General features: G+C 39.1%; 1 protein-coding gene across 4 annotated transcripts in view; it reads right to left on the bottom strand.

Moving 5' to 3' along the window:
• The window catches only part of LOC104689435 (ephrin type-A receptor 6), a 388,920-nt gene that overhangs the window by 10,281 nt on the left and 354,104 nt on the right, over nt 1-24,535 (bottom strand). For all 4 annotated transcript variants that reach the window (XM_039556175.1, XM_039556185.1, XM_039556179.1 and 1 more), the window contains 3 exons: nt 11,094-11,243; nt 5,305-5,498; nt 2,872-3,021 (listed from right to left, as the gene is read on the bottom strand). In XM_039556175.1, the coding sequence (XP_039412109.1) occupies nt 2,872-3,021; nt 5,305-5,498; nt 11,094-11,243 (494 nt within the window). The remainder of the gene's footprint in view (nt 1-2,871; nt 3,022-5,304; nt 5,499-11,093; nt 11,244-24,535) is intronic.

Below are 24,535 nucleotides of genomic sequence, written 5' to 3'. Positions count from 1 at the left end.
TTGCTTAGTGTAACTCTGAAGTGTCTTGTAGCCTGTTAACTGATGTTCTCTCATGCTAGGCAGACATAACAAAGCCTCTCCAAGGACACCCAGATTGTCCGAGGCCCAAAATGTGTAAACGAACATCTTTAGAAGGGGAGTAAGATTGGAGAAATTACATCATTAACTGAAGCTTTAATTGGAGAATTAACCCTGATATGCAAATGAACCAAACTTATAAAAGTGTGAAGAACTTGTGACTCTGGGTCCATCTTGGGTGTAGCTTTTGGCCTGCCCAGGGTGTGCCTTTGAAAGCCCTTCAAATAAATACCTACCTTTACTCCCTTTTTTTTGTCTAGTCTCTCTTTTTAGGTGGCCGCTTGAGGCATCAGTAGTGCTTCTGATGATTTGGGGAATGGTAGCGAGAGATTGTCTAAAGATCAAATTAGCAGTGAATCTTCCAGCCTGACCCACATTTCCCTCCCAGTTTCCCTTCATCTCATCTAGACCCGCACCCCAGGGTGGGTAGCTCTTGTCACCCACAGAGCTTGACTCTTTGGCAGGAACAAAGTCAACAGCCCCCAGAGTTCAGCACAATCCACCAATTTAGTTGTTCTAGAAACATCCCCAGCTGCAAGATCTGAGAAAGATCACAGAGGTGACATGGGCAGGGAAACTTCAGATAGGCCCTGTCAATCCCACACTGGGACATGCAGAGATATTGCCTGTTTATCCTCAAAAACTGTATGATGATACAACCAGTAAAGGAGCTCATGGGATGAGGCATGGCCTTTATGAGTTCCAGATCTGCAGTTCCATATATCTGCCTCTGTATCCTCCAGCTGAGGAACCACTGGAGAGCTTGCAGCTATGTACTTACGCTTAACATTCACGTGGGGGATGATACACAACACTTGAGGGCAGCCAAAATATTTAGCATCCGAGAAGCTAAAAGGAGTCAGCTAAAAGAATAAAGCTTTACAGTGGAGAGTGGTCTTAGCAAGACCAATGCTTAGCACTTAAGGAAAGTAAGCATTATCAAGGAAAGCCTGATAAAGCACAGAAAGAAGCCAGCAGGTCTTGGGTAACACAGGTTATTTGAAGAGAGAGGGAAACTTTCAAAAATTTGAAATGGTATCTAAGGAAAGTAGAAAGGATGATAACCTTAGATAAGCTGTAAAAGCAGAGTAAGGCAGGCTAAAAATGAACTTGATGAACAAAGAACTTGAGAAAAAAAACCCCCAACAAATAAAATAATACAAAAAATAAAACTCATGATAAATCCTTTTGAAAACTCGCTAGGTACAAGAAACCTGCCAGAAAAATTGTAGTCTAATGATGATTTGGGTATAAAAGAGCACTGAAAGAGTGGCCATTGCTGGAAGACTTAACCATTTCTTTGAGCTGACATTCACTGTGGAAGAAATTGGAATTACTCCCATGCCAGATCCTTTCTGGGGGACTTGTCTGAAGTGACTGCAGGAGAGGTGATAGGACAAACTGAAAAATAAGCAACAACCCACATCCAGAACAAGACTATATTTAGGCAAGAGTTCCAAAAGTACATAAAGATAAAATAATGGAAGTACTATCAGGGTTGTGAGAGAAGGAGTTATCAGCTGTGCTCCACATGCTTAAAAATTTCTTGGTGCCTGAAGTATGGTGCCAGACAAAATGTTTCCAGGGGAGATCTGGGGAACCACAGACCTGTGAGTCTGTGATCATTACAGGGCATAAGAGAAACTACAGGAAGTACAAAATTACGGGATGCTTGGATAAATGAGCTACTTGAGTCACCATGGCTTTTGCAAATAAAACTTCTATTTTATGAAACTACTTGTTTCCAACGAAGATGATCCATTTGATACACCTCACTTGGATTTCCAAAAGCTTTAGGGAAGATTCCTCACAAAAGCTTTATAATGAAAATGAGGAGTAACTTCTGTGTAATATAGGGTGGAACATAATATGTAGCATAATGTGGTCTTTGCATCACTAAATAACTGGTTTAAAGACAGGAGGTTAGCAGTAACTTGTCAGGTTTTACAATTAGTTATTGGTATAAATCTGCAGGGACCTCTGCTGGGATCATGTTGAACATTATTGTTCAGCAAATCAGTAAATGGTCTGGGGAAACAGCTGAGCAAGAGGTGAAGAACTCAGCTGGTGAGGCTGAATTGTTCAGGGTAGGAAGGGCCAGCTGTGCAGAGCTTTGGAATGATCTTACAAAACTAAGTGACTCTCCCATAATGCAGTAGGTGGAATTCAATGTAGGTGAATGTGAAGGGATACGTGTGGGAGAAAATCAGTCCTAATTTCACATGTACAATTCCTGATCTTAACTGACAGCTACCAGTATTAATACAGGCAGTCCCAGCATCAAATAAAATATTGGGAATTCATGGAAAGGGAACAGAGAGCAAAAGAGATCCCATCATCATGCTACAATATGAATCCATAGTTTGCCCAAACACTTCTATATTGAGTGCAGGGTTTGCATTAAAAAAACCCAGTAGGGTGGTGTCAGAGATGGTTGGAACAACTTCCTTTTCAGGGCTGATAAGGACTTGATGATATTCACAGCAAAGTAAAAAAATATTTTTGCCACTGATTTCAGTGGTCTAGATCAAAACTGATTCCCCAGGAAACACGCTCATCCCTGGCCTGTGGTTGTGTTTGGTGTGATCACAGAGTGGAACTATCAGTTCTGAGTAAATCTATTATACATTTCACTTGTGTTGTTTTGGTAAATAACTGTATATGTCTTTTGTTAGCTGAGCTAGGAAAGGAAATGAAAGCACGGTTCCATACTCCACAGTATTTGTGTGTCTGCAGCATCCAAACAAATTCAGGTTAATTAGTCACTGTTGGGATAATAGATGATGTACTTACTCAATATTCATTCTTGAAACCATATCCAAAGTTGTGAAACCTGCAGCCATGAAGTTATTTTTATACTGACCCATTTTTATGGAATCCAGCCAGTCACTGACTGAAACAAACAAAGGATATTCTGGAACTTCACCAGGTGAATCTGGCATTCTGTAAACAAAAAAAAAATGCAAAGGTTACCAAGCAATACAAAATATGACACCCAATTTACTCTGGTAGACACTGTTTTTACTAAAAGGCAGAAGGAATGAGAGAGGAGTCTGAGCTGTAAAGGTCAGATCTTAACTGAGGATCTCTTTAACCCATTGTCTAAAGCTTATAAATCACATCAATCTGCCAAGTTGCACGACTTAAAACAATACATTTTATTACAGAACTGCAGCTCAGTAACACACTGAGGAAAAGGCCTCTCCCACTGCTCTTATTTTTGTTCCACAGAATGTTTCCTTGCAGATCGACACATTCAGGATTATAGTAATTGGTTAATGCAGCAGTCAATGTAGAGGACAAAGAAAATTTAGCATAAGCTGCCATTAAAAAAATTAAACCACCATGAGATGATTTTTACATTTATCTACAACTGCCCCCCACCGCCGATGGCGCCTTATTGTGATACCATTATGCTACAGGAACACTTTGATTACAGTACTCAAAAGCTAAAACTCACCCTAAAAGAAGCAAAAAGAATAAAATATTATATCTTTGCTTTTACATAGAATTACAGAGTAGCAAATAAAATTGGAGCTAATTTAGTCTCATTTCTTTTTAAGTTCTTTGCCCTAATATTATCACAACTGAGACAAAGATGGGAAAAAAAAGATTCCAATTTTGGTGCATTGATTTCCAGTTTTCTGTTGTGTGCCACACTTGGGAGGGCTCACAACTGCCACTGGCTTTATGCATTTTGTGTAGAGAGACTGTATGAACAAAATGCAGAAAATGCACACTGCTGTTTGTAAAAGCTTTATGATAGTCTTTAGGAGAAAGACACAGTTTATTGAAAATGAAAATTTAGACACCAAAAGCCAGCCAACATTATGGAACATGACTTAATGTGTAATGTAGGAAGCAACACAGCCCAGTGTCTTAACGTACCAAGTTTTACCCACACATATTCAAATACATGAAGTACAGTGATTTTCATTCATATTATCAAAATGATAGAGGGAGACACTAAAGGACAGGAGAACACTGTTAAGTACAAACTGTAACTAAAGACCTACCATGGTCCCTTCCCATCTGAATTACTCTATAATTCTATAGAATAACTGCTGACCTTCTAAGTTACCCAACAACTGCATCAAGCACTCTCAAATGAATGGAAAACACTTTCCCAAGCAGGTGAAGTCAACAATAGTTCAATAAAGCAGAAATCTTTTAGATCTTTAACTATGATTTAAAATAAAAAGAGATAAAAATACATTACTCTGATGCTAAATAAAGTGATCCAGGTACAAATAGCAAGTCATATATATATTTATATGCATATACACATAGAGGCTGCTAACTCTAGGGGATGGATATTTAATCCCACAAGTCCCCCTAGTCTGTGTTGATGAAATGGCTGTAAGCCTAACTCCAGGTTTTCCTACCAACTTCTCCATTCAGGCTTTCCCACAACAAGGTACCAGCCCGAATTTTGCCTTGTTGCTCAGCCCTTCTTAAAAGCATTTAAAGGTTCTCAGCAAGCCCCACTCAGGGCTTGAGAACCCCTTATAAACCAAGGGAGTCTCCATGAAAACACTTTTATCTTAAGGTGACTCTTAGTGGTGAATGAAGAGAGTGAGGCCACCTGGACCTTCACGGATTTAGGCTGATATGCAGGGACAGCTTGGATCAATAAGCCTACAAATACTGACAAATTCTTCCACCACAGCCTTGCTTATCCTGTGGCTGCATTCATTTCTGTAATATTAATGAAAAAAACCCCTGGGCAACAGTATCAAGAATTTGTTGTGGAATGGTAACAGCATAATCTCTTATTTGTCACTGCTGCCCTTCTGCTGCAGATAAATAAAGATTTAGCAAGCTAAGACACAGTTCACAAATTGCTTGAGCACTGTCAGATAGAGAGACAGGCTGTTGAATGGAGAAAAAAAATTACAAAGAGAAAACAGGCACATAGGAAAAACATACTCACCAAAAAAAAGAACAAAGAGATTCACAAAAATTAAGGATAGACCGTGCACAAACAGAACTTAGCCAAAATTATAATAAAAAAGCCTAATATTTATAGAAATGAAAAAAACCTCCTTCTACAACAGTGTATTAACAATAAAGCGAACCTTAAAAAGGACTTAAAATGATTTGCACCTGCATGACTTTAGGAACTCAGAACTTTGTGGTCCTCCCACTCCTATGTAATGCCCTAAACCACATAATGATAGCCACTATGTGTTATGAAAAAACAAAATGTACCAAATAGAGTCTTACACAAGTACGTCCTCCACTAGGGTATGAAGGGTGCTGGGATTGCGGATCAGCTTGTCCAGGAAGCTGACAATGTCACTGAATTTGGGACGGTGGTTCCTCTCCTTCTGCCAGCAGTGAAGCATTAGTTGGTGAAGAGAAGCTGGGCAGCCCATGGGAGCTGGAAGCCTGTAGCCCTCTTCAATGGACAGTATAACCTACAGAAATACAATGTGTATGATTACCAGGCATTAAACTGAAAGGACAGGCCGACACTGACAATTAGAAACCAGGGAGGATAAATTATTAATGGCACAGCCACCCTCACTTGATGCATTGCTGGGGCTTCACTCAGGGAATCAGGACTGGCAGGGGTCTGACCAGAGGAGACATGAAATATTTTGTAGGCATATGAAACACAGTAGGAACTTTTTTAGGCTCTCTGATCATCCTCTTCAAACAGCTGAGAATGGAGAAGGGGAATAAAGAACTCACCAAAATCACCATCATTTTCATCTACTTCAGGAGCCACAAACTCACCTGGTGTGGCCACTGCATCTCAGCATGCTGTAATATTTGCATTCTGACACAGCGTTTGTATGTGGCAATGCCCCTATACACTTAAGCACTAAAAATACACATTGTGGCCCCTGACAAATTTACTTGGTGTTCACATGTTTCTGCTGATCCTTAGAGTATGATTAAATCAGGCAATGTCCCTCACACCAAGTTACAGCACAGTTATTTTGGAGATTCCCTCAGAAACCTGGATGTCCGAGATGTTTATGACTAAACGAAAGTTAATAAAATTATGGTATTACCCTAAAGTGAGTGAGACCTTCAGATCTAGAAAACGTGTTTGGTAAGGATTTGGAAAGAAAAGAGGTCTGATGCCAAAGGTAAATCGCAAGTATGAAAAATTACAGTTGATCAGAGTTGAAGGAAAGCTGACTTTTAGTAATACAAGTAGTAAAAAATACTGTTTGAAAATGGGATGGCATATCAGCATGGCTGGATAGGAGTTAGCAGAAGTAGGTAAGGTCCATGGAAAGCTTACATGGATCCATCCCATGAAAGATTTAAAAAACATGAGGAGAGGTCAGTAGGTTCTGCAATGAGTGGTGGTAGCAGTGGGGATGATGTTACAAATTACAGAGTCAGGATTTTTTTGGTTTAAAAAAGAATGCAAAGCTAGACAGTGGCTAATCAAAAACAAAGCTAGGAAAAACACCAACCCTACCACACATGCATCACCCTCCCACATAAAAATCCAGCTAGTGCTAAATGTTGTCTAATGTACAAATGATTGTACACAGTATTTATAACCACACAGCGCACTTAGGAGGAACATACCGACTGCATTGATCCCCACTGTGCTGCAAGGAGACATCCATCATTTTCACACTGATGTATGTACATGCTGCAGACATATTAATGCAGCTGGAAGGGGTTACATTAAACTGTTTACAGCAAATCAATGTTTTACAGCACCAGCTCTGGCTTCAATTTATTCAATCTTATTATCCTGGAATATATCCCCATTCTCTATTTGAATTCTGAATTAATGTTGGCTCTGCTCAGCAATGCCTAACACTTACGCTGCAAGCAATATGTAAATAAAATAAGAGTAATGAAGCTATGCTAGGACCTGAGCTCCCCTTGATGGCATGGCAGGAAATGGAACCAGGTTTCTGTACCTGCTCACAGGTGATTGTCTGTGTTTTATAAACACAGGTGACTTGGTCCTGTAATGTACATGCTGCTCTTAGAGGAAAAGATGCCATCCCTTTGCCAGAGAAGTATTTCCTTCAGAACCTTGCCTCCCACTGATGAAAACATCCCCGTGGACTCAAGATGGGCGAAACTCAACCCCACATGCACGGAATTTTATTCACATTTGTTTTTACATTTATTATTAATGTATCTCAAGCAGTTTGTCCAAAGTGGCTTCATAAAACACTCCTGACAGTGAGGGGCAGAGCTTAGCTGGTAGTGGCCACTGAAGAGGCCATCCTTAGCAGCCCAGAAATGCAGATACCATCATGTTTACATTTAACTGTGCCTGTTGCAAATGATGAATTTATGAAATGTATTTTGCTTTTAAGGCAACAGGAAAACTGCTCTACTTTTATGAGACATACAGCATTTGCTCAACACAACAATAGAGGGCTGATGAGATTTTGCTGAAGTAATTTATTCAGGAAAAACCCAAAAGCGACCATAATTTTCCAGACATATTTTCTCTGCCACACTTTATTTTAACATATCTTTGAAAATGAAGTCACAGTGCATTTTGTTTCCTCTCTTGTTCAAAAGGAACATTTCAGTATGAAGAGAAATGCCAGCTGGTACTGGGATAATTATAATTTCTCATTAATACCAGCACATTTTAAAAATAAATTGGAAATATTGCCTCATTAGTATCCCTTGTGAGGCAAGTATTATTTTTAGAGTCTAAGAAGCAAGAGTAAAGATGTGATAAGTGTCGAATACTGCAATGGGAATCAAGTCTCAAAGGAAGAATCAGAGCTTTTTAGTTCCTTATTTATTTATATATTTATTTTAGCTCTTGCTCTGCCACATGCATAGCACCCATCTCTCTCTGTTCAGAGAAATCAGATATCCATGTACCTAAAAGGGAGAAGTATTACGTTTTTCTTAGCAATATAAAATTATATATTATAAAACATGTAAAGATTTTACATGTTAACTCCTTTCAAATGCCTTTTTCCTGTGTCAGTTTAAGGTTGACAAAGCACCACGTTAATCATGAAATCTGCATCTACAAGAAGGATACAGCAACAGCTTGTTTGATGTTAGACACAGCTGTGAAGTTTGACCACAGAGTCAGTATTATATATTGGTTATGATACCAAAATTGTCTGAATTGTATTTTATGGACTTCTACAGGAAATTTATACAAGTTTAATTTCAAATTAATTGGCAACTGGCAAAAATTCCATCTGAAAATGAAGCTGTAATCTTCCTGATAGTTTCATTATTAATAGTAACATAGATTCTTGCTTTCAAAAGTTAACTGACAGCTTTTTTAATGAGACTGAGACAGAAGAGAGTCCAGAGGGACATTGTCCCTGTGTCCTCCTGACATCTGAAAAATCTACCAGGAGGGAGAGGCAGCTGCTCCTGCCTCATGGTACAGAGCCAATCCCAGGTGCCTGCCAAGTGTTTTGATATCTGTGGGTTGAGAGAACTGTATTAGGATAAGTTTATTTTTTCAGTATTACAAGAAACTTTCAGGAGTGCAAGGAGTTTTATTCTGTTTGCTACAGTAGTTTTCTTGCATACCAATCACAAATCCATTAAATATTCTTTTCATTTTTTTTTTCTTCTTTTTGAACACTGTAGCTCTGCACCATGCACTAATTTATACGGTGGCCTCTAACAGGTGTCCCAGTAGACTTCACTCACAGCTGTTCTACAAACCAAATGCATGGAATATAAATCTTCCTTCCCTCACATGAGCATTAGCAAGCCAGGCTCTTAGCACAATCTGTTCATCAGTACACTAGTTTCCTTGGAAAGTTCAATATCTTGGCTAATGTTTATTAATTAAGCAATAAGACACGACAGACTGTGCAGCAGCCCTAATTAATGGACACCTCTGGTGCCTGCCACACATCTAAGAAGTGCATTAATCAGCATCAACACAGTTTGGAAGTGACTTACCACGGTAATAAAATGGTTATTTACTTAAACAAGAGCATTTCTCAAACTTAGAAACATTTTTAAGCCTCTGCATTATGCCATGTACAGTATTAATTTTATGAGAAGCATTTTTCAACTGAGTTTCCTTAAGTTCAGCTTCCAAATCCTTGCTGAGGAATATAAATAGAGGATACTGGATTTGCAGAGGTGTTGAGTCATTCTGGATACCTGTGATCAGCTGTAGTCTCTGAACACCAGACTGGGTTTATTTAGGTGGCAGGTACCAGTTTAGAACTTCTCACATCAGCTGTGTTCATCACTTACTTAGCCATGGTCTAAAAAAGTGAGTTCACTTCCCTACGTTATATAATTAGAAAAGTAGTTGGTAAGATGGAATGGGAAAAAAACACTCCAAAACCAGACCTGGCTCTGCAGAGTTTATACTTGGAAAACTTTTGGTGATCTACCAAAATCCACCCAATTCAAGAAATATTTAAATTTCTATCTAGAGAAGAGCTTTATTATGATCAAAACTCAGTAAGTGTTTTAATGGTAATGTCAGCAGACATTTTGATGTAGCAGAACATCTGACTATACCCATGCAAGACCTTATCAACTGTTGTTTGCATCCTGTGTCTTTTATGAATCTGTTTAGTGCACATCCCTCTCTGTTATTTTTCCTTCCATCTGTGCAGTACCACTGACGTTTGAAAGTCCTATTATTTCTGCAAAATAAGCTCCTGTGAATTCAGGGTAATTTATTGTACTAAAAAACCCGTCCCAATATCCAGTAAAATAAGCTTTACTTTATGTCTAATAACTTGGAATTTTCCAATGACACTCGAAGTGACTAAATGTATGTAGAAGGTCACAGGTGCTCACTGCTCTCATTCTGGCACTGAAGGCCTGTGGGTAGGAGAAAAGGAGTCCTTTGTGCTGGGAACTGCTGAACTGCTGGGAAAGCCCCCAGCAACTGGCATCATTAGGGCCTGCAGCATTATTTTGTATTAACAGATACTTTTATTTTGGATGTAGGAGTAATTAAATGTTGCTATCTTCATGCTGTAGCTGATTATTTAATATATTCTAAATTGAGAGGTTTGTGATAGTCTGCTTTTTTGTTTCTGATGGGTTTGGTTGTTTTTTTCCTTTTCTTCCTGAAACAGTAAAATTATTTTTTCAAATTAAAATCTCTCTCAGATCCTTATCCCCAAATGACCGATCAGCCTTAACAAGCAACCAGACTTGAAGAGCTGAATAACTTAGCAACAATGTAAAAGCAGCCATCTGGGAAAGTCTTGTCAATTCTTCAGAACCAATGCAGAAATATTCTAAGCACATATATAAGAGAGGTTAAGGTGGCTTGGCTGATATTCCACATTTTGACATAGAGATTGATGGCTCGTGTGAAGACCAAGTGTACCAGTTTGAGCTGTCACAGGGACCCATCAAACAAGAGAATTTGTGAAATTTAAATTGCAGTAGAGAAAAAAACCCCATGATTTCCCCTTTTCCATGCTTCTTTTTCTAGAATAAACCTTCAATTATACTGGAAGCAAATGTGGGATTTTTTTTAATTGTGAAGGCTTATTTGGCCACCGCTTTTGGATTTAAAAAAAAGTCAGAAGAAAGCATAACTTTTTTATGAGGAAGAGCTATTGTCCTGCACTGTGGTTAAGCCTATACATAGTTTGCAAGGTAAGAAGAATGCACTGAATTCTTAGAAAGGAGAATTGACAAATACATTTCTCATGGCAGCTTCATTCTTTCAGGGTTTAACCATGGGTGCCCACTGAAGGGCAGTGTCAGACTGTACTGGAGATAAGGGGCCAACTCCATCAGAATAGTTCCAGTATTCCCTCGAGTTTTGGTTTACAACTTCACTGAGAACGTCATGCACTTGCCTATGATTCTTTGGAATAGTCTTTACTCCATGGGAGGAAGCAGGTCAAGGTTTGAGCTAGAGAGGGCCAAGTCTTCAGGTTGCATAAATAGCCTGCCCCACTGAATTTGAAGAATAATGATGATTTAAATGAGCTGAGATTCCAGCCTAGAAAGGGAATTGGAGAGCAAAGCAGGGCAGGGAGTGGCAATAACTTTCCAAGGACACTTCAACGAGTTGCAGATTAGTCCTGGGCAGTACTCACATCCTGGTTGGACATCTCCCAGTATGGCCTCTCTCCATAGGACATCACCTCCCACATGACAATTCCGTAGCTCCAAGCGTCGCTGGCTGAGGAGAACTTCCGGTAAGCGATGGCTTCAGGAGCAGTCCACCTGATGGGGATCTTCCCACCCTGGAAAATTGGTTGAAAATTGGTCAATATGATTAGGATACAGAGTAATGCATGTTTAAAAGAAAAACAAATCCTGGATTCTGAGATTCTACATTCTGACTTCCATCAATTTGCCTTGTCAATTTGCTGCAAGTGGAAAGGAAGAAATATGCCTTTTTATGGAATTCGAAAAAAATTTGATTTCATATGTAGTCTAATTCACCAATACCTGCACTCTGTGAAAACAGCGCAGTTCAAAGAGCAGAAAGCATTTGAGATGATTAATGTTTGTTCAGTCATATAAATAATCAGAACACGCCTTTTGATTGAAAACATCCCAAGCCTTAAATTCCTAGTTTGTTGACATTTAAGCTTTTTCCCTAAATGAAACAGAAACATCTATTGCAAAACGGAACACTGAAAGCTCTTAATAAAATTATGTAATCAGAAAAGAAGCTATGGGTGTTCTGCACACTTTCAAAGCATTACATTTGATGGTATATTTTAATTTTTGTTGTGCCCTTTAAATATCCCGGCAGAAAACAAGCCCAGTGTGTTCCTAAATGGGCATTTCCTTAGGATATTCAACAGTGTCATTCTGCAGCCTACAACTTAAAAGCCAAGCTGTCCCACCAAAAAAAGAGTAAGGAATCAATCAACACACCTAACTTACTGTTTACAAGACAACAGGATGTAGGACTTTTCTCTGACATTAGTACTTTACACCACTGTATCTCTTCTATTCTCTCATAAATAGTTTCTGTATGAAAACTACTTTTCCATGTCAGAAAAAAAGAGGTATTTCCTCTCCAGGTACATTGCTCATTTCAAAGGTATATTTTTTTCTTTTCAAGACTGTACATTTATCATCATTCTCATGGAACTCTTTAGAGAGAGGAAAGCAGTATGGTGAAGGTGCCACTAGATGGTAGAAGGAAGCAGTCAGCAGAGCTGAGCTCACTCAGCAGTAGTTGCTTTCAACAAGCAGTAATAGATTCTGCTCAGTGTTATAATTGTATTTCTGACTGAAACAAAAGGGGAAATGAACTAGAACATCCGTTTGGCAATCGAGAGAAGCCAAAGTTAAAAACAAGTATGTAAATCTCTGTTAATTTGCTTTGAACATATAAAAAGTTGTCTGTGAGTTGTTGAGGCCTCACTTCAGCTGGCTGAGAAGCTGTTTGTTCTACCAATAAATGGTTCAAAATCCAAGCTCTGTGTCTGTGAGGATGTGCCACTCAGCCAACGCCTCCTTTGTGATGGGAAATGCACGGTTAACATTTATGTTGCATGACAGTGGCCAAGATGTCCTTTGTACCATGTTACATTTTTTACAGCTGCTTTTTCAAAGCCTTTGCTTCCTCACATGTGGTAAACCACTTACTGATTTTAGCACTAATAAGGTATTTTTGTATTTTTGCCCACATACCTCCACTACCTGCCTTTCATTTATCCATTATCCTGGTGGTCACAGCACTCCTCTGGCACATCAGAGATGCAAAAGACTTTATGCCTCAGCTGCTGCCACCTGCCCTCACCAGCACTGCAGTGAGTGATACTCTTCGTCCCTTCCTGGTACAGCTGTTTCACTTGGGAAGCAACTAAAAGTGGTTTTTGGGTATGAGACTGAAGAAATAGGGGGACAAAGGAGAGTTGTGATAAGATGTTCTCCAAGGAAAGGCCAGGCTGATTTCTTGTCTCTTCTCCAGGAAGTATTTATTTAATACCTTCTAAGGAAATTGGGTAAGAGCACTTGGTGTTTGATCTCAGAGTCTGGTTTCAGTAGCCTTTTCATGGAATATGCAAGGCCAGGCTTCCTGAGGTAGAGGAAAAATCAGCTATTTGATGCCACAAATGTGCACCTTACACTGGGATGTCCAACCAAAAGGATGCATCCTCTGAGAAAAAGAGAGTTTTAGGGTCTAACTGCAAAAGATACTTGAAAAATATCTCTTCACACCACAGAGTTATGGGTCTTTTGCTTTCTACTGGATCGGGTTTAGTTCTCTATTTCCAAACATTTTATCGCCAAACTTATGTAATTCCATCCTCAGTTAGATTCCTGTTTTGAAGAGTTTTATTAATAATTTATTGTTTTTTGAATTTTAGCGAAATTCTTATGTTAATAATTAAATATCTACTTGTAGGTAAAACAACAAATCTATACATGCGAATAAAAGGCATTTGGATATTTATACATTTTACATTTAATGTCCATAACATATTATGGATAACATAACAGGAAAACTGTCTTTACACTATATTCTTTCCATAAAGCTGATTTTGTATTCCCAAATTATACTCAAAAGAGAGGGCACGTCTTGAGCAGTGTTTGCAGCTAGATTTGTGACTCCTGGCTAAATAAAAATGAGTTTTAAAGAATCTGATCAAACTCTATAACTACTTTCATGACACAGCTTTACCGACTGATCCCTTTTGGACTGAAACAGTAGTGGCTCATTGCGTGTGAAAATGAGACTGAAGAACAGAATCTTAACAAAATTCAAGGCAGTTCATGTTCAAGGGCATAAGATGTGTTCAGAGTTGTAATGTAAAATAAAATCCTTTTGTGCTGGCTCTAAAAACCTCTAAAATTTTTACAGTGGATTCATCTTGTGTATGAAGTTGTTATATTCATAAAAATGTAAATTTCAGTACTTAATTATGTTTGCAGAATATCTTTTTATGCAAAAAAAAGTTGTTTTATTTATTTGAAAGCCATTCAAAAGGTGGAGATTGCAATATGAGAACCTTAAGAAACATATATGACTGAAGAGTAGTCATAGTTGCTCATGCATAATAAAAGAACACATAAGGTTTAGAGTGGCTGAAAATGCATTTCCCATTTCTGATTAGAGTAATAAACAGTGCTACTGATACTGGATATGCCTTTTTATATTTTAATCTAACGGGGGAAATAATAAAAGCAATACTTACTGTTTACACAACGCCTCACCTTCAAATCAAGATAATTTATAAATCATCACTTCACTGCTATAGCAATGAAATCTCTCAGAGTTGCCTGCATTAGAAAGCCTTAGTTTCTTTTAGGTAATTCTCTCTTTTTTTTTTTTTGGGGGGAGTTGCGGGGGTTTGGGAGGAGGGGCAGAATGGGTGTTAGGAAACAAATTGTTTTCCTGCTTCATCTCATACATTAATAATGATATCAGTGATAACCTAATTTTATTTTCACACAGTGAAATAACACTAACTCCACTGTTCAAATAATTAGAATTCAGCCTTTTTTCCTGTATGCTGCCAGCTGAACAGTGCCTATCTCCTCATTTTTTTTGTGATTGTAATTTAATAAGCAATTTTACCACGCAGCATCAAGGGTCCCCTTGGAATTATAATATTAGGCTCACATTGCTGAGCTTGTAGAAGTGTTCAGAGATGAGCCCTTGAAATGAAATTTACCCCTCAGCCACACCTACACACACGCTCGCTTTCCCTGCAGAACTGGCAACAGCACAGTTTGCCACACATTTGAAGGCAGGACTGGAACTCCATGGTGCAGAACACCTCATTCTTTACCTCAGGCCATGCATGAAAGACAGTCTTCACAAAATGCCATCTCTCCTCTGAGCTCACAGCACCAAAAAGTGCCTATGATGTCTTGTGTGGCCACAACTGTGTTTTTGCTTTCTCTGGTCTGATTCTTTTTCTATTCTGCATGTTAGACATCTCTTTAAAACCAGGAGGCATTAACAGTTCCTTTAATTAAAAATCAAACCATATTTCTAAACTCCAGTTGAACAATGTAGCTGGCAGCTACAGCCCATTATTCTACCAAAAAAAGGTTGGGATGTATCAGCAAGCTCAAAATGTGTGATGTGAAGAAACAAAGGAGGAAGCCTTTTAGATGCCCAGAACTTCTGGCATGCCCTGATAACTCATTAAAGTGAGGAGTGGTAGCACTGAGAGCCTGAGATACAGAACTGAAGGCAAGGTGTGTGTGAATTCCTACTGCATGTGCACAGGCAGCAGCACACAGCAGCAGCCAGAAGCAAACCCAGCAGGTGCACCAGGCTCACCGTGCCCCAGAGATGTGAGAAATGCCTGTTCCTGTTGAAAAGCCTGTTCTGGATTTTCCTGGAATGACAGACAACTTCAGAGGGACTGTCACAGCACTGGCTGCAGTTCTCCTAAATGCTGAGGAGCTAACCCATCAGACCCAGGTGCACAGGTATCTAGAACTGTCTAGTTCTGGGAGAAAAGGTGCTGAACTGTGTACACCATTAGTCTGATCTGGCACGGGAACTCCTGTGCATCTGTCGGTTACTGCTCCTTCATGTGCGATGTCACTGGATCGTGCAATCATTTTCCAAGACACAAGTATAGTACCTGTCTGTAGCTCAGTGACAGAAACAGGGGGAAAAAAAGAACTTCAGAGTGAAGAGAGACAAAATTAATGAAAGATAGTTAGTTTTAAATATTGGACATAATTCATCATTCTGTACAAAAACCTTCTGCCACTTTACTGGAGTGATGCTTTTATTTGATGCTCAAATTTTTCATGAGCAAACCTACAAGCAGTCAGAATTTAACATCCTCAAATTCATAATTTAGAACTATTCAGTACTATCAACAGTCTTCTGTTGTGTCTATTGAAATATCAGAGGAACTACATGGCAAGATAACAAAACTGCTCTGAAAAAGCATTTTGGAATTTGCGCTCATTATGCCAAATTCCAGTCAGTTCTACCAGTCTCATTTCCCTCAGAATTGAAATGAATAAATCCCCCTGATTTTCAAAAAGACTGAATTTGCTTTTAATCTCTGGGAAAATATTAATTTTCTTTCAAATATCCTGATTAACAATGCCGAAGTTAAATATGTGGAACTTGATTTTTCCCCTTAAGTTAGCTATTCAAATTTTCAGAACAAGTTATTTGTGGCTTTGAGAACATGTTAATTTTAGTGTCTGTTAACCCCTACACTGCATATCTGTTTGTGTCTTCCAAAAGAGGGAAAGCTCTTGATGGATGGAAAGAATCAGCACTGAAAATATTGGCAGAATTAAAGCAGACAAGATAAAATGTCTGACCACAGATCATCAGAAACACTTCACATTAACCAGCACTGATCAGAAGTGTATCAGGGTGATTCTCCAAAATGCTCCACACCAACCTGCATTTTGTCTTCCTAAAGGCCATGAGATGGATGCATTGGGTAGTGCTACGCAGACATGCAAACCTCCAGCAACGCAGCTATATCCTACCCTGTGACCTTTTAGCTCAAAAAATTAAAGAATTAAAATATTAAATTACTTTGCTAAAATTCAAAGAATTACAAAATCAGGAACACTCTCTAGTACAGTGGAGATTCTCATTAGGAGTGGCAGCAGCATTTATTTCCTTTGAAACAAAGCCCTTCAGCATGCAGGCCCTTGCCTGCTCTGAGGCACTGATCTTACCTGGGGCTGAGAGATCATAAGAAGGCTGCTAAAAATGCATAGTTCTGACCCTCAAAATCCACAAAAGTGAAATGGTAGTGCTTATTTTTGACCATTTACATCTATCCTGCCTTCGTATTTTCTTGACAGGGCAATTTAAGGAACTTGATACAAAGACACAGCAAACTCCCAAATACAAGTGGTTGATACCATTGCCTCTTGTTTGTGTAATGAACTGGACTATACATCTTTTCTTGTTAGACAGGATGCCTTTATCTACAAGGTGCTCATTGAAAATCATGGATTTTTTGCCAGAAATATTAGTTAAGTTTTAAAATATTTGTTTAGTTTTTAAATTACGAAGTCTTTGTTCATTCCAGGCCAGGCAGGTCAGTAAGGACTGGTGGTGTCCTCAGAGCCCTGATGAGAACCAGTCAAGTGTACACGGACAGATAAACCCAAGTATTTTGGAAAATCTCTTTGAGACTGGTCTCTTGAAAAGTAATGATGAGACTGATAGGGCCAAGGAGCCTCATACCGTTTTAGAGAGTGGGATTTTACATTTCTTTAGGATTAAGAATCCATTTTACAGTATTGTGTGCTTGGCTCTCAATCACAGAGAAACCCTTTCTCCTTCTGAAATTAAATATCAGGAGCATGCATCTCTACCAAAGCCAGTTTAGAAACTATAGAACTATTTGACAGTAATGATAGGAAAAAATGTCATTTTTCCTTGAAACTAATATTTCTGGCAAAGATCTATCTCTTTTCAAGAGCATCAATTTCAAGCTATCTGCCAGCTGTGTCAGCACAGCTCCCATTACAGCTGTAACCAATTTCTTGAGAGTTACTCCTCCAGAGTCCTTCAATCTGCACATCCAGCCCATCCACTTTGCTTACACAAGGGGTCCTACCAAAGTCAATGGAAAAGGTGAAAAGGATTTTTTTTGTTCTGAGATGCTTATTTGAAGGATACCTTACGTTGCACAACTCTGCAACAAAGGAATTTGCTACATGGTCCATTCTTCAGCAGAACTGAGTTACCAAACACAAATATTTCTCTAAACTCAAGTAATTTAAGTTGAAAAAAAAGAACTTAACCAGGCACTGTCTTTCCTTAAAAGTATCAAGGAAGGCTCATCTCTGAAATTATGCCCCTGGCTTGCCCAGGGCTTCACGAAGTATTTATTATTGGATCAAAAATAAACTGTTGCCGTGCACTGCTTGAACACTGGATGTTATTATCTATCATTAAAGACTTCACAGCTAGTGATTTCCACACTCATATCTAGCTGACATGGACAGCAAACACTTCCCAAGTTTCAGGAATCAAGTGGCCTCTCTCTGTGCTGCCATAATCCCCAGATCATTCATTCTGCCTTGCTGCTGAACCCCTGCCATAATTCCTTCCACACCATACAATATGAAGTGGCCAGTAAAAACTCAGAAGCATCTGGGAACTTGGAAAGGGAGAGCACACTGCAATGGATTTAAATGTAAAATTAACACTATATAGGCTATAATACTGTCTCCAGTAAACATTTTCATATTCTATTCTTTGGGATGCTGTTCTAGACAGAATAATGAATTCATATACAGCTTTCTCTAGGGTACATGAGATTTTATTTACCTAGGGCTTCTTCAAAATTCATTCCAGAAACAAGGTGGAAACACCACAAAAATTAGGCTTTTCTTCTGAGAGTTGCAGTACCACACGTGGATGATCATCAGAATTATTATGAGGCTGAGCTACTCTGCAAGTATCACTGCTTTAGTTTTCATCCCAGCTGCATCAAGAAGTGCAGAGGAGAATTAATATCTTAGTAACTGGTGAATTAAATTTTCTGCTCACATTTTTGTGAGGTGACTTCTCATTTTATCCTGAAGGAGTTTGCTAGTTATTTAAGTTTCAGTCAATTCATGGATAAGTAGCTGGTCAAAAGATGGGAAACAAACAGTCAGAAAGAAAAGGTCAGTTTTTAGAGTGGCATCCCCCAGAGATCAATGCTCATGTCCTGCTGGCAGTGTATGTAGAATCTATAATCCAAACCGAACTGGGAGCTTGTAAAATGGTACTAGAAATCCTAAGGTATTCATGGTAGTAAAGATGATGAGGATTTACCATAAAAATATACCAAAGAACCTTATGATACTGAATTGCAAATTGATAAAACGTCACAAAATTCAGTGTCATAGTGATGCACACAGAATAAAATGCTCCTAACTTTACATAACAAATAACACAACTCTGTACTAAGCTGTCATGGTTCAAGACAGATCTTGTGGTTATAGCAGAGAGTTGGCTCTATAACACTATCAACCTCCTGCTCAAAAGCAGAGTAATGGAAAAAATGGAATGAAATTGTAAAAACAATCAGGAAAAGGAGAAAGCACAGCACTGTTGGAACCTATTATATTCCTGCATATTGCTTACTGATCACAGGCTTGATCCCACTTTCCAAAAGCACACACTGAAACTAACAGACAGAATAGGTGATCAAAGGCACAGAATAAAAGAAAGTAAGAATGGTCTATAAAACCCTGACTATAATGGATCAGACAATAGATGGGGATGATAGATCCAAGGTACATCAAACGTAAGTGGAAAGCAGCAGACTAAAAACATTAACAAAACTTTTTTTTTTTTTAAAGACACGTTGCTACGGGATGTCACGGACTCTAAAAATTCAAACCTTTTCAAAAGTAACTAGGTAAACTTAAGAGAAGAAATATTTGTGAAGGGTGTTACATACAAAGACCTGCCTCTGATTTAAAGGAGTCTTTGAGCCACACACCTGAACGCTCAATAACCTGAACTGAGAATGCATCATGTGCACAGCATGTGCACTCTTTTATTACTGAGAGCCTGGAATTCCTGCTTGGAATCTACTGCTTGTTCACCTTTTGGATTCATGCTTCCAAGCTCACAAGCACTGCAGCTGTCTCAGGCCATTACTCTCTTCCCATCATCTCAGTCTGTTTGCAGGTAAAGTAGAAGCACATGGTTAACAGTGTCACTGGAAAAAAGTCAGTGATGTGCATGTCAACAGCATTTCAGGGGAAAATAATTTAAATTTAAAAATTAAATTTAAAAAAAATTAAAAAGTTAAACTTAAAGGAAGCCATCAGAAGTGAGGTGTTCTTTGATGTGAAAGAGTATAACTGTACATGGGTATCTGAAGGATCACAAGACATTTGGTTGTTGTTGTTGATTCTGTGATTACATTCTTATGTCTTTATCCATGTTTATGGATATCCTTTTTGACCAAACCTTTTGACAAAAGGAAAGAAACAGTTCTCCTGTTAGTAAGTTTTAGCAAAGGAGAAAGCATTGGGTACTTAAGGAGAAGAATCTGTAAAAGTACTGCCGTGAGAGAGTGGAGGCTGACTACTGGATGAACATGTGGAGGTCTTATGTTTGCTCCATAGAGACATAACACTATCTTGTAATGATTTTAGTATCCTAACTTTCATCAGCAATAAATAATTTCACTAAGGGGAAAAAAAAAAGGAATAAAAGTATTCCCAGACTGTTGGGAATCATGCAACATGTTAGTTTCATGTCTAGATCAGCCCATACTGCATAAAAATATGGTTTACATATTTAAAGGGAGATGGAAGAACAGCTGCTGATGACGGCAAAGCAGCTGAGTCCAGGGCCATGGATCAAGAAGCATGACAGGGACCACGGATGTGTCAAACACTGAGCACCATGGCCTGCCTTCCCTTCTGGGGACAGAGGGACAAAGACAAGGAAGGGATTGCCAAGGGCAGGGTGGGCAGTGAGGCTCAGCAGAGGGGAAGATGGTGACAGCCATTTCTCCCACAATAGGCCAAAATGCTCCCAGTGCCACCCTGCTGGTTTTCCAAAGAAAGGAAGTGTAGGAGCCACAGCTGCACCCCCAGCACATCTTTCTGCCAGCCAACCCCAGGCTGGGGGCTCAAAACCACTGGCATTTTCAAAGGCATGGATGGTGGGAAGGCAGAGATGGGAAAGGCATCCCAGGCTAGAACCAATCACAAACATGGTGTTCTACTGTCCCTTTTGGCATTGTCACCTGCTCACTAGCTGTCACTTCAGGAAAATGCAGATCTCCCACTGTCTTGTGTCTGCCAGTTCTCTGCAGAGATCTCAGGGACCATTGGACATCTACAAATATATAGCCGATCCATTGCCTATTTCCCATGTATTTAATGAAAACCAGTACCAAGCAAAGCAGAGAGATCCCAGTATTTCTCCTGACAGACGAGCTCAGGATGCTGCTGTACTTCTGAGCCAGGCAGCAGCTCAGTGGTCCATCAGGATGCACAACTTCAGGCACAATACAAGTTTCCCAGCTGGCAAATATTTGGGCTTCTGGGGAGACAAGTATAGGGATGTGGAAGGCTTATGGGTAACGTGATACTAAATGAGGCCACAGGGGCATGGGAGGGATCCAAGCTTTACCAGAGAAGTAGAAGAGCACAGCAAGGAGCTGGAGGCATTGTGAAGGCGCTTGGGGAGATTCTCAGAAGATCAGAAGCTGTGCTATTGAGGTTGCGGAACGCAGCCTGAGAACCAGGATAACTGTGGCATGAAAAGGCAGCTGATGTCTGTAATGGAGCCCCAGGACACAGGGCTTCATTAAATAAAATAAATGAAATAAATAAATGAAATAAATTCTTCCCACCTCCAGGAAGGTGTCCCACAGATTCACAGAATTTTCTGAGTAGGAAGCGACACACAAGGAACATGGAGTCCAGCTCTTACCCACTGCAGCAGAACACAGTGTTATCAGACTGTAATTTCAGAAACACAGATGAAGTGTATCACCAAAAAACTGTCAAAGAAATGAACACATAAGAGAGTAGTTTTCAGTCCAAGTTAGGGCTGCTTCACAACAAAGCTTCTCTGATATTTCTATTTGGTGTAGTGACACAGTGGCACTGCCCATAGATCACTGCAGTGTGGCAGTATGCAAATTGTAGAATAATAGGATAACCATCTGTTGGATGATGAATAGTTTGGCACAGGAATGTGGTCAAGCCTTCCTGCAGATACCCACACTCACCCAGATCTCTGCCAGCTGCCTGAGTAAAGGGCACTGAACATCAAACTGGCTTCTACCTCACTCTCATCAGCAACTCACCAGAGCAAAGCCCTGACTGATGAGTCTGATGGCAGCTCCAGTCACACCAGTGGCAAGGCCAGTTTCATATATTGGTGTTTATACCAGTGTAATCTGGCTTACAGACACTGAGGATCTGCTTCTGACATTTCTTAGTATTGCCCTTCCTAGACTTTTGTACTTCTTTCTTTATCTTGATATACTTTAATTGAGGCTTGTGAATGGTGGCACTGGAATACCTTTTGTTCTGTAAGTCAGCTGGATTTAGACCTTGTAATCCCCAGATAGCATAACACTGAGTTTTTCTGATGGTGCATCATACTAAATCATCATCTGACTGATGATAATATAATGGGAATAACATATTAACAAAATTTATCATTCCTGTACCTTGCTCAGGGGATGTTTTACTTTATCATATGATATATTAGTTGTCACTTCCATGACATATTACAGTAAGACATCATCAGAACCATTTTGACAAAGTAGTAACTTTGATATTGGACATCAAGGCCAGGTTGGATGGGGCTTGGAGCAACCTGGGATAGTGGAAGGTGCTCCTGCCCCCCCACAAGGGAGGTTGAAACTACAAGATTTTTAAGGTCCCTTCCAACCCAAACCATTCTATGATTCTCTCACTATTCTCTGACATCAGACTTGCCACTGGTGCTAAAACAGTTGTGGTTTATCTTAAAATGACACCCTCTAAGCAGTCAGAGCTTTTGCATTACCTTTGTAAGTTCACCACAAAGCTTCATCAAAGTAGCAGCCGAAAATTGTTTTGACCTTTTGGAGTGTCTCTACAAAAAAAATCCAGCATGTTTATTTCACTAAAAATAATGTACCTAGGTCAGAATCTTGGAAAACAAGGAGGGTTTTTTAAAATTATTATTTTAAATTTAGAAATGTTAATTTAGCAGAGGTAGATCATCAAATGACAGAGCTTCTTAAACCCCCAATTCGTTGAGAGACAGCCATTTTAATAATTTTCAGCATTCACTGATGGCCAAGCTGGCTAAACAGCCTTCAGGCACAGGTGCATGGCAGTCATGCTTACGTGGAAACTTGCATAATATATGGGTGCAACTTCTGCAGGAAGTGTCTTTTTGTGCTAACCACTCATATACACTGACAGTTTCTTCTTGTTCAATCATCTGAGCTACGTTTGTATACTGAAAAATGAACATATGCATATATGAATATACAGATAGGAAATGGATTTCCAGATCTCTGGTGGACAAACAAAAAACTGCATTGCAACAGGCAGCTCTAGCACAGCTGTGCCTGCAGCATCTGAAGGCAAACTCTTTCAGGTAATAGCATTGGAGAAGACAGGATAAATCAAATCATTCAGCAGAAATTAATGACATTTTAGGAAAATGCATTTTTCTCCTCTGTCTATAGATAGTTAGCAACTTACTCTTTTGCTCCCGCTTGATTTCTGGATTATGACCTTGTATACTTAAGGAAATTAAAGCCAACTGGTTCTGATATCAACAAAGCATGAAGTTATGGAATACCAATGCATGGTTTTGATTTCATATTTTCAAGGTCTTTTGTGTAAAGTGCTGAAGTTCAACCTTATCTTCAAAATCTGTATCACTTGAAAAGTGATGCTAATCACCAGAATGCTGATCAAGACAGTACTTATTTTCACACTCACAGCAAAGTAGGGTGTATTTTATAACAAATGCATTCCTCAGTTGCTTGTTTTTGGTGTAGACTGGGGAATTTCTGGAGCAGTCTGGTGATCATTCTCAAGAATTCCCAACAACCAGTGAAAATCCAGTGAAAGAACTGAAGGAAGAACTTGAATCTTTCAGAGGATGGGGATCATACTTGTACTAGCTGTTAAAACAGCTGTATCAAGATGAAAAAACTTCAGGTAAACTCTGTGGCCAGTGATTTAACACCACCAAAAAACAACACTGAAAAGAAGCCACCATCCCTTACCAGCAATTTGCAGAACACTACTTGATTTATTCCAGGTACCAGAGAGCTGACTCATTACAGCCTTAAGAATCTGCTCTGGGAAATTGATACAGATGAGTCATGTGTCCTCCTTAACAAACTTCCACACCTTCCGCAGTACTCTTTGAGATTGTCCCCATGACTACAGCATCAATGACTCTGGGGCAAATATTCTTTTCACTAATGAAAGGTAGATTAGGCTGAACTTTTGGCATAACTCAGCCTAATTTAAAAAAAAACCAAAGTCATGCCCTCCATCCCCAATCACAAAAAAGTAAATGAAAGCAATGGACTAATTTTTTTTCATGTGCATTGCTTCTTGCAATATATACACAGTGTTTCCATGGACTAATGCCATGGCATTTTATTGCACATTTGATCTTTTTTAAGTGCTTCAAAATCTTTCAGTTGTATAAGATTTTCAGCAGTGGAATATGGGCAATTGCTGCTTCATTAAAAATGTATAGCAAAAATAAGCATGAGTATACTTAAATAATTTTATTTATTTTGGCAGTTGAGGGTTGAAAAGCTCAGTGTTGAAACTGCCTTCTTTATATTCATGATAATCACAGCAAATGCACCATACAAAAACCTCGAGCCAGATAAACAATCTTGTTTTTGCATTGTTGCTCAATTGTCTTCACAATTCCCTAAAAGCCAATAAAGCATTTGTTGGAGGCACGCTGACCAATAATGATTTTTTCCAAGCACTGTAATCAAATGAGCAAACTTGTTTTTCACGCTTCCTATTTTATCAATATTTCCAAAAACAAGAGGTGATTTTGCTGAATGATTAAACCTGAAAATGGTGCAGTAACACTGCTCAGCCATTTTGCTCC

Source organism: Corvus cornix, chromosome 1 (assembly GCF_000738735.6).
Source record: "Corvus cornix cornix isolate S_Up_H32 chromosome 1, ASM73873v5, whole genome shotgun sequence".
NCBI classification, from domain to species: Eukaryota; Metazoa; Chordata; class Aves; order Passeriformes; family Corvidae; genus Corvus; species Corvus cornix.
This window is presented reverse-complemented; position numbering and strand designations above follow the sequence as displayed.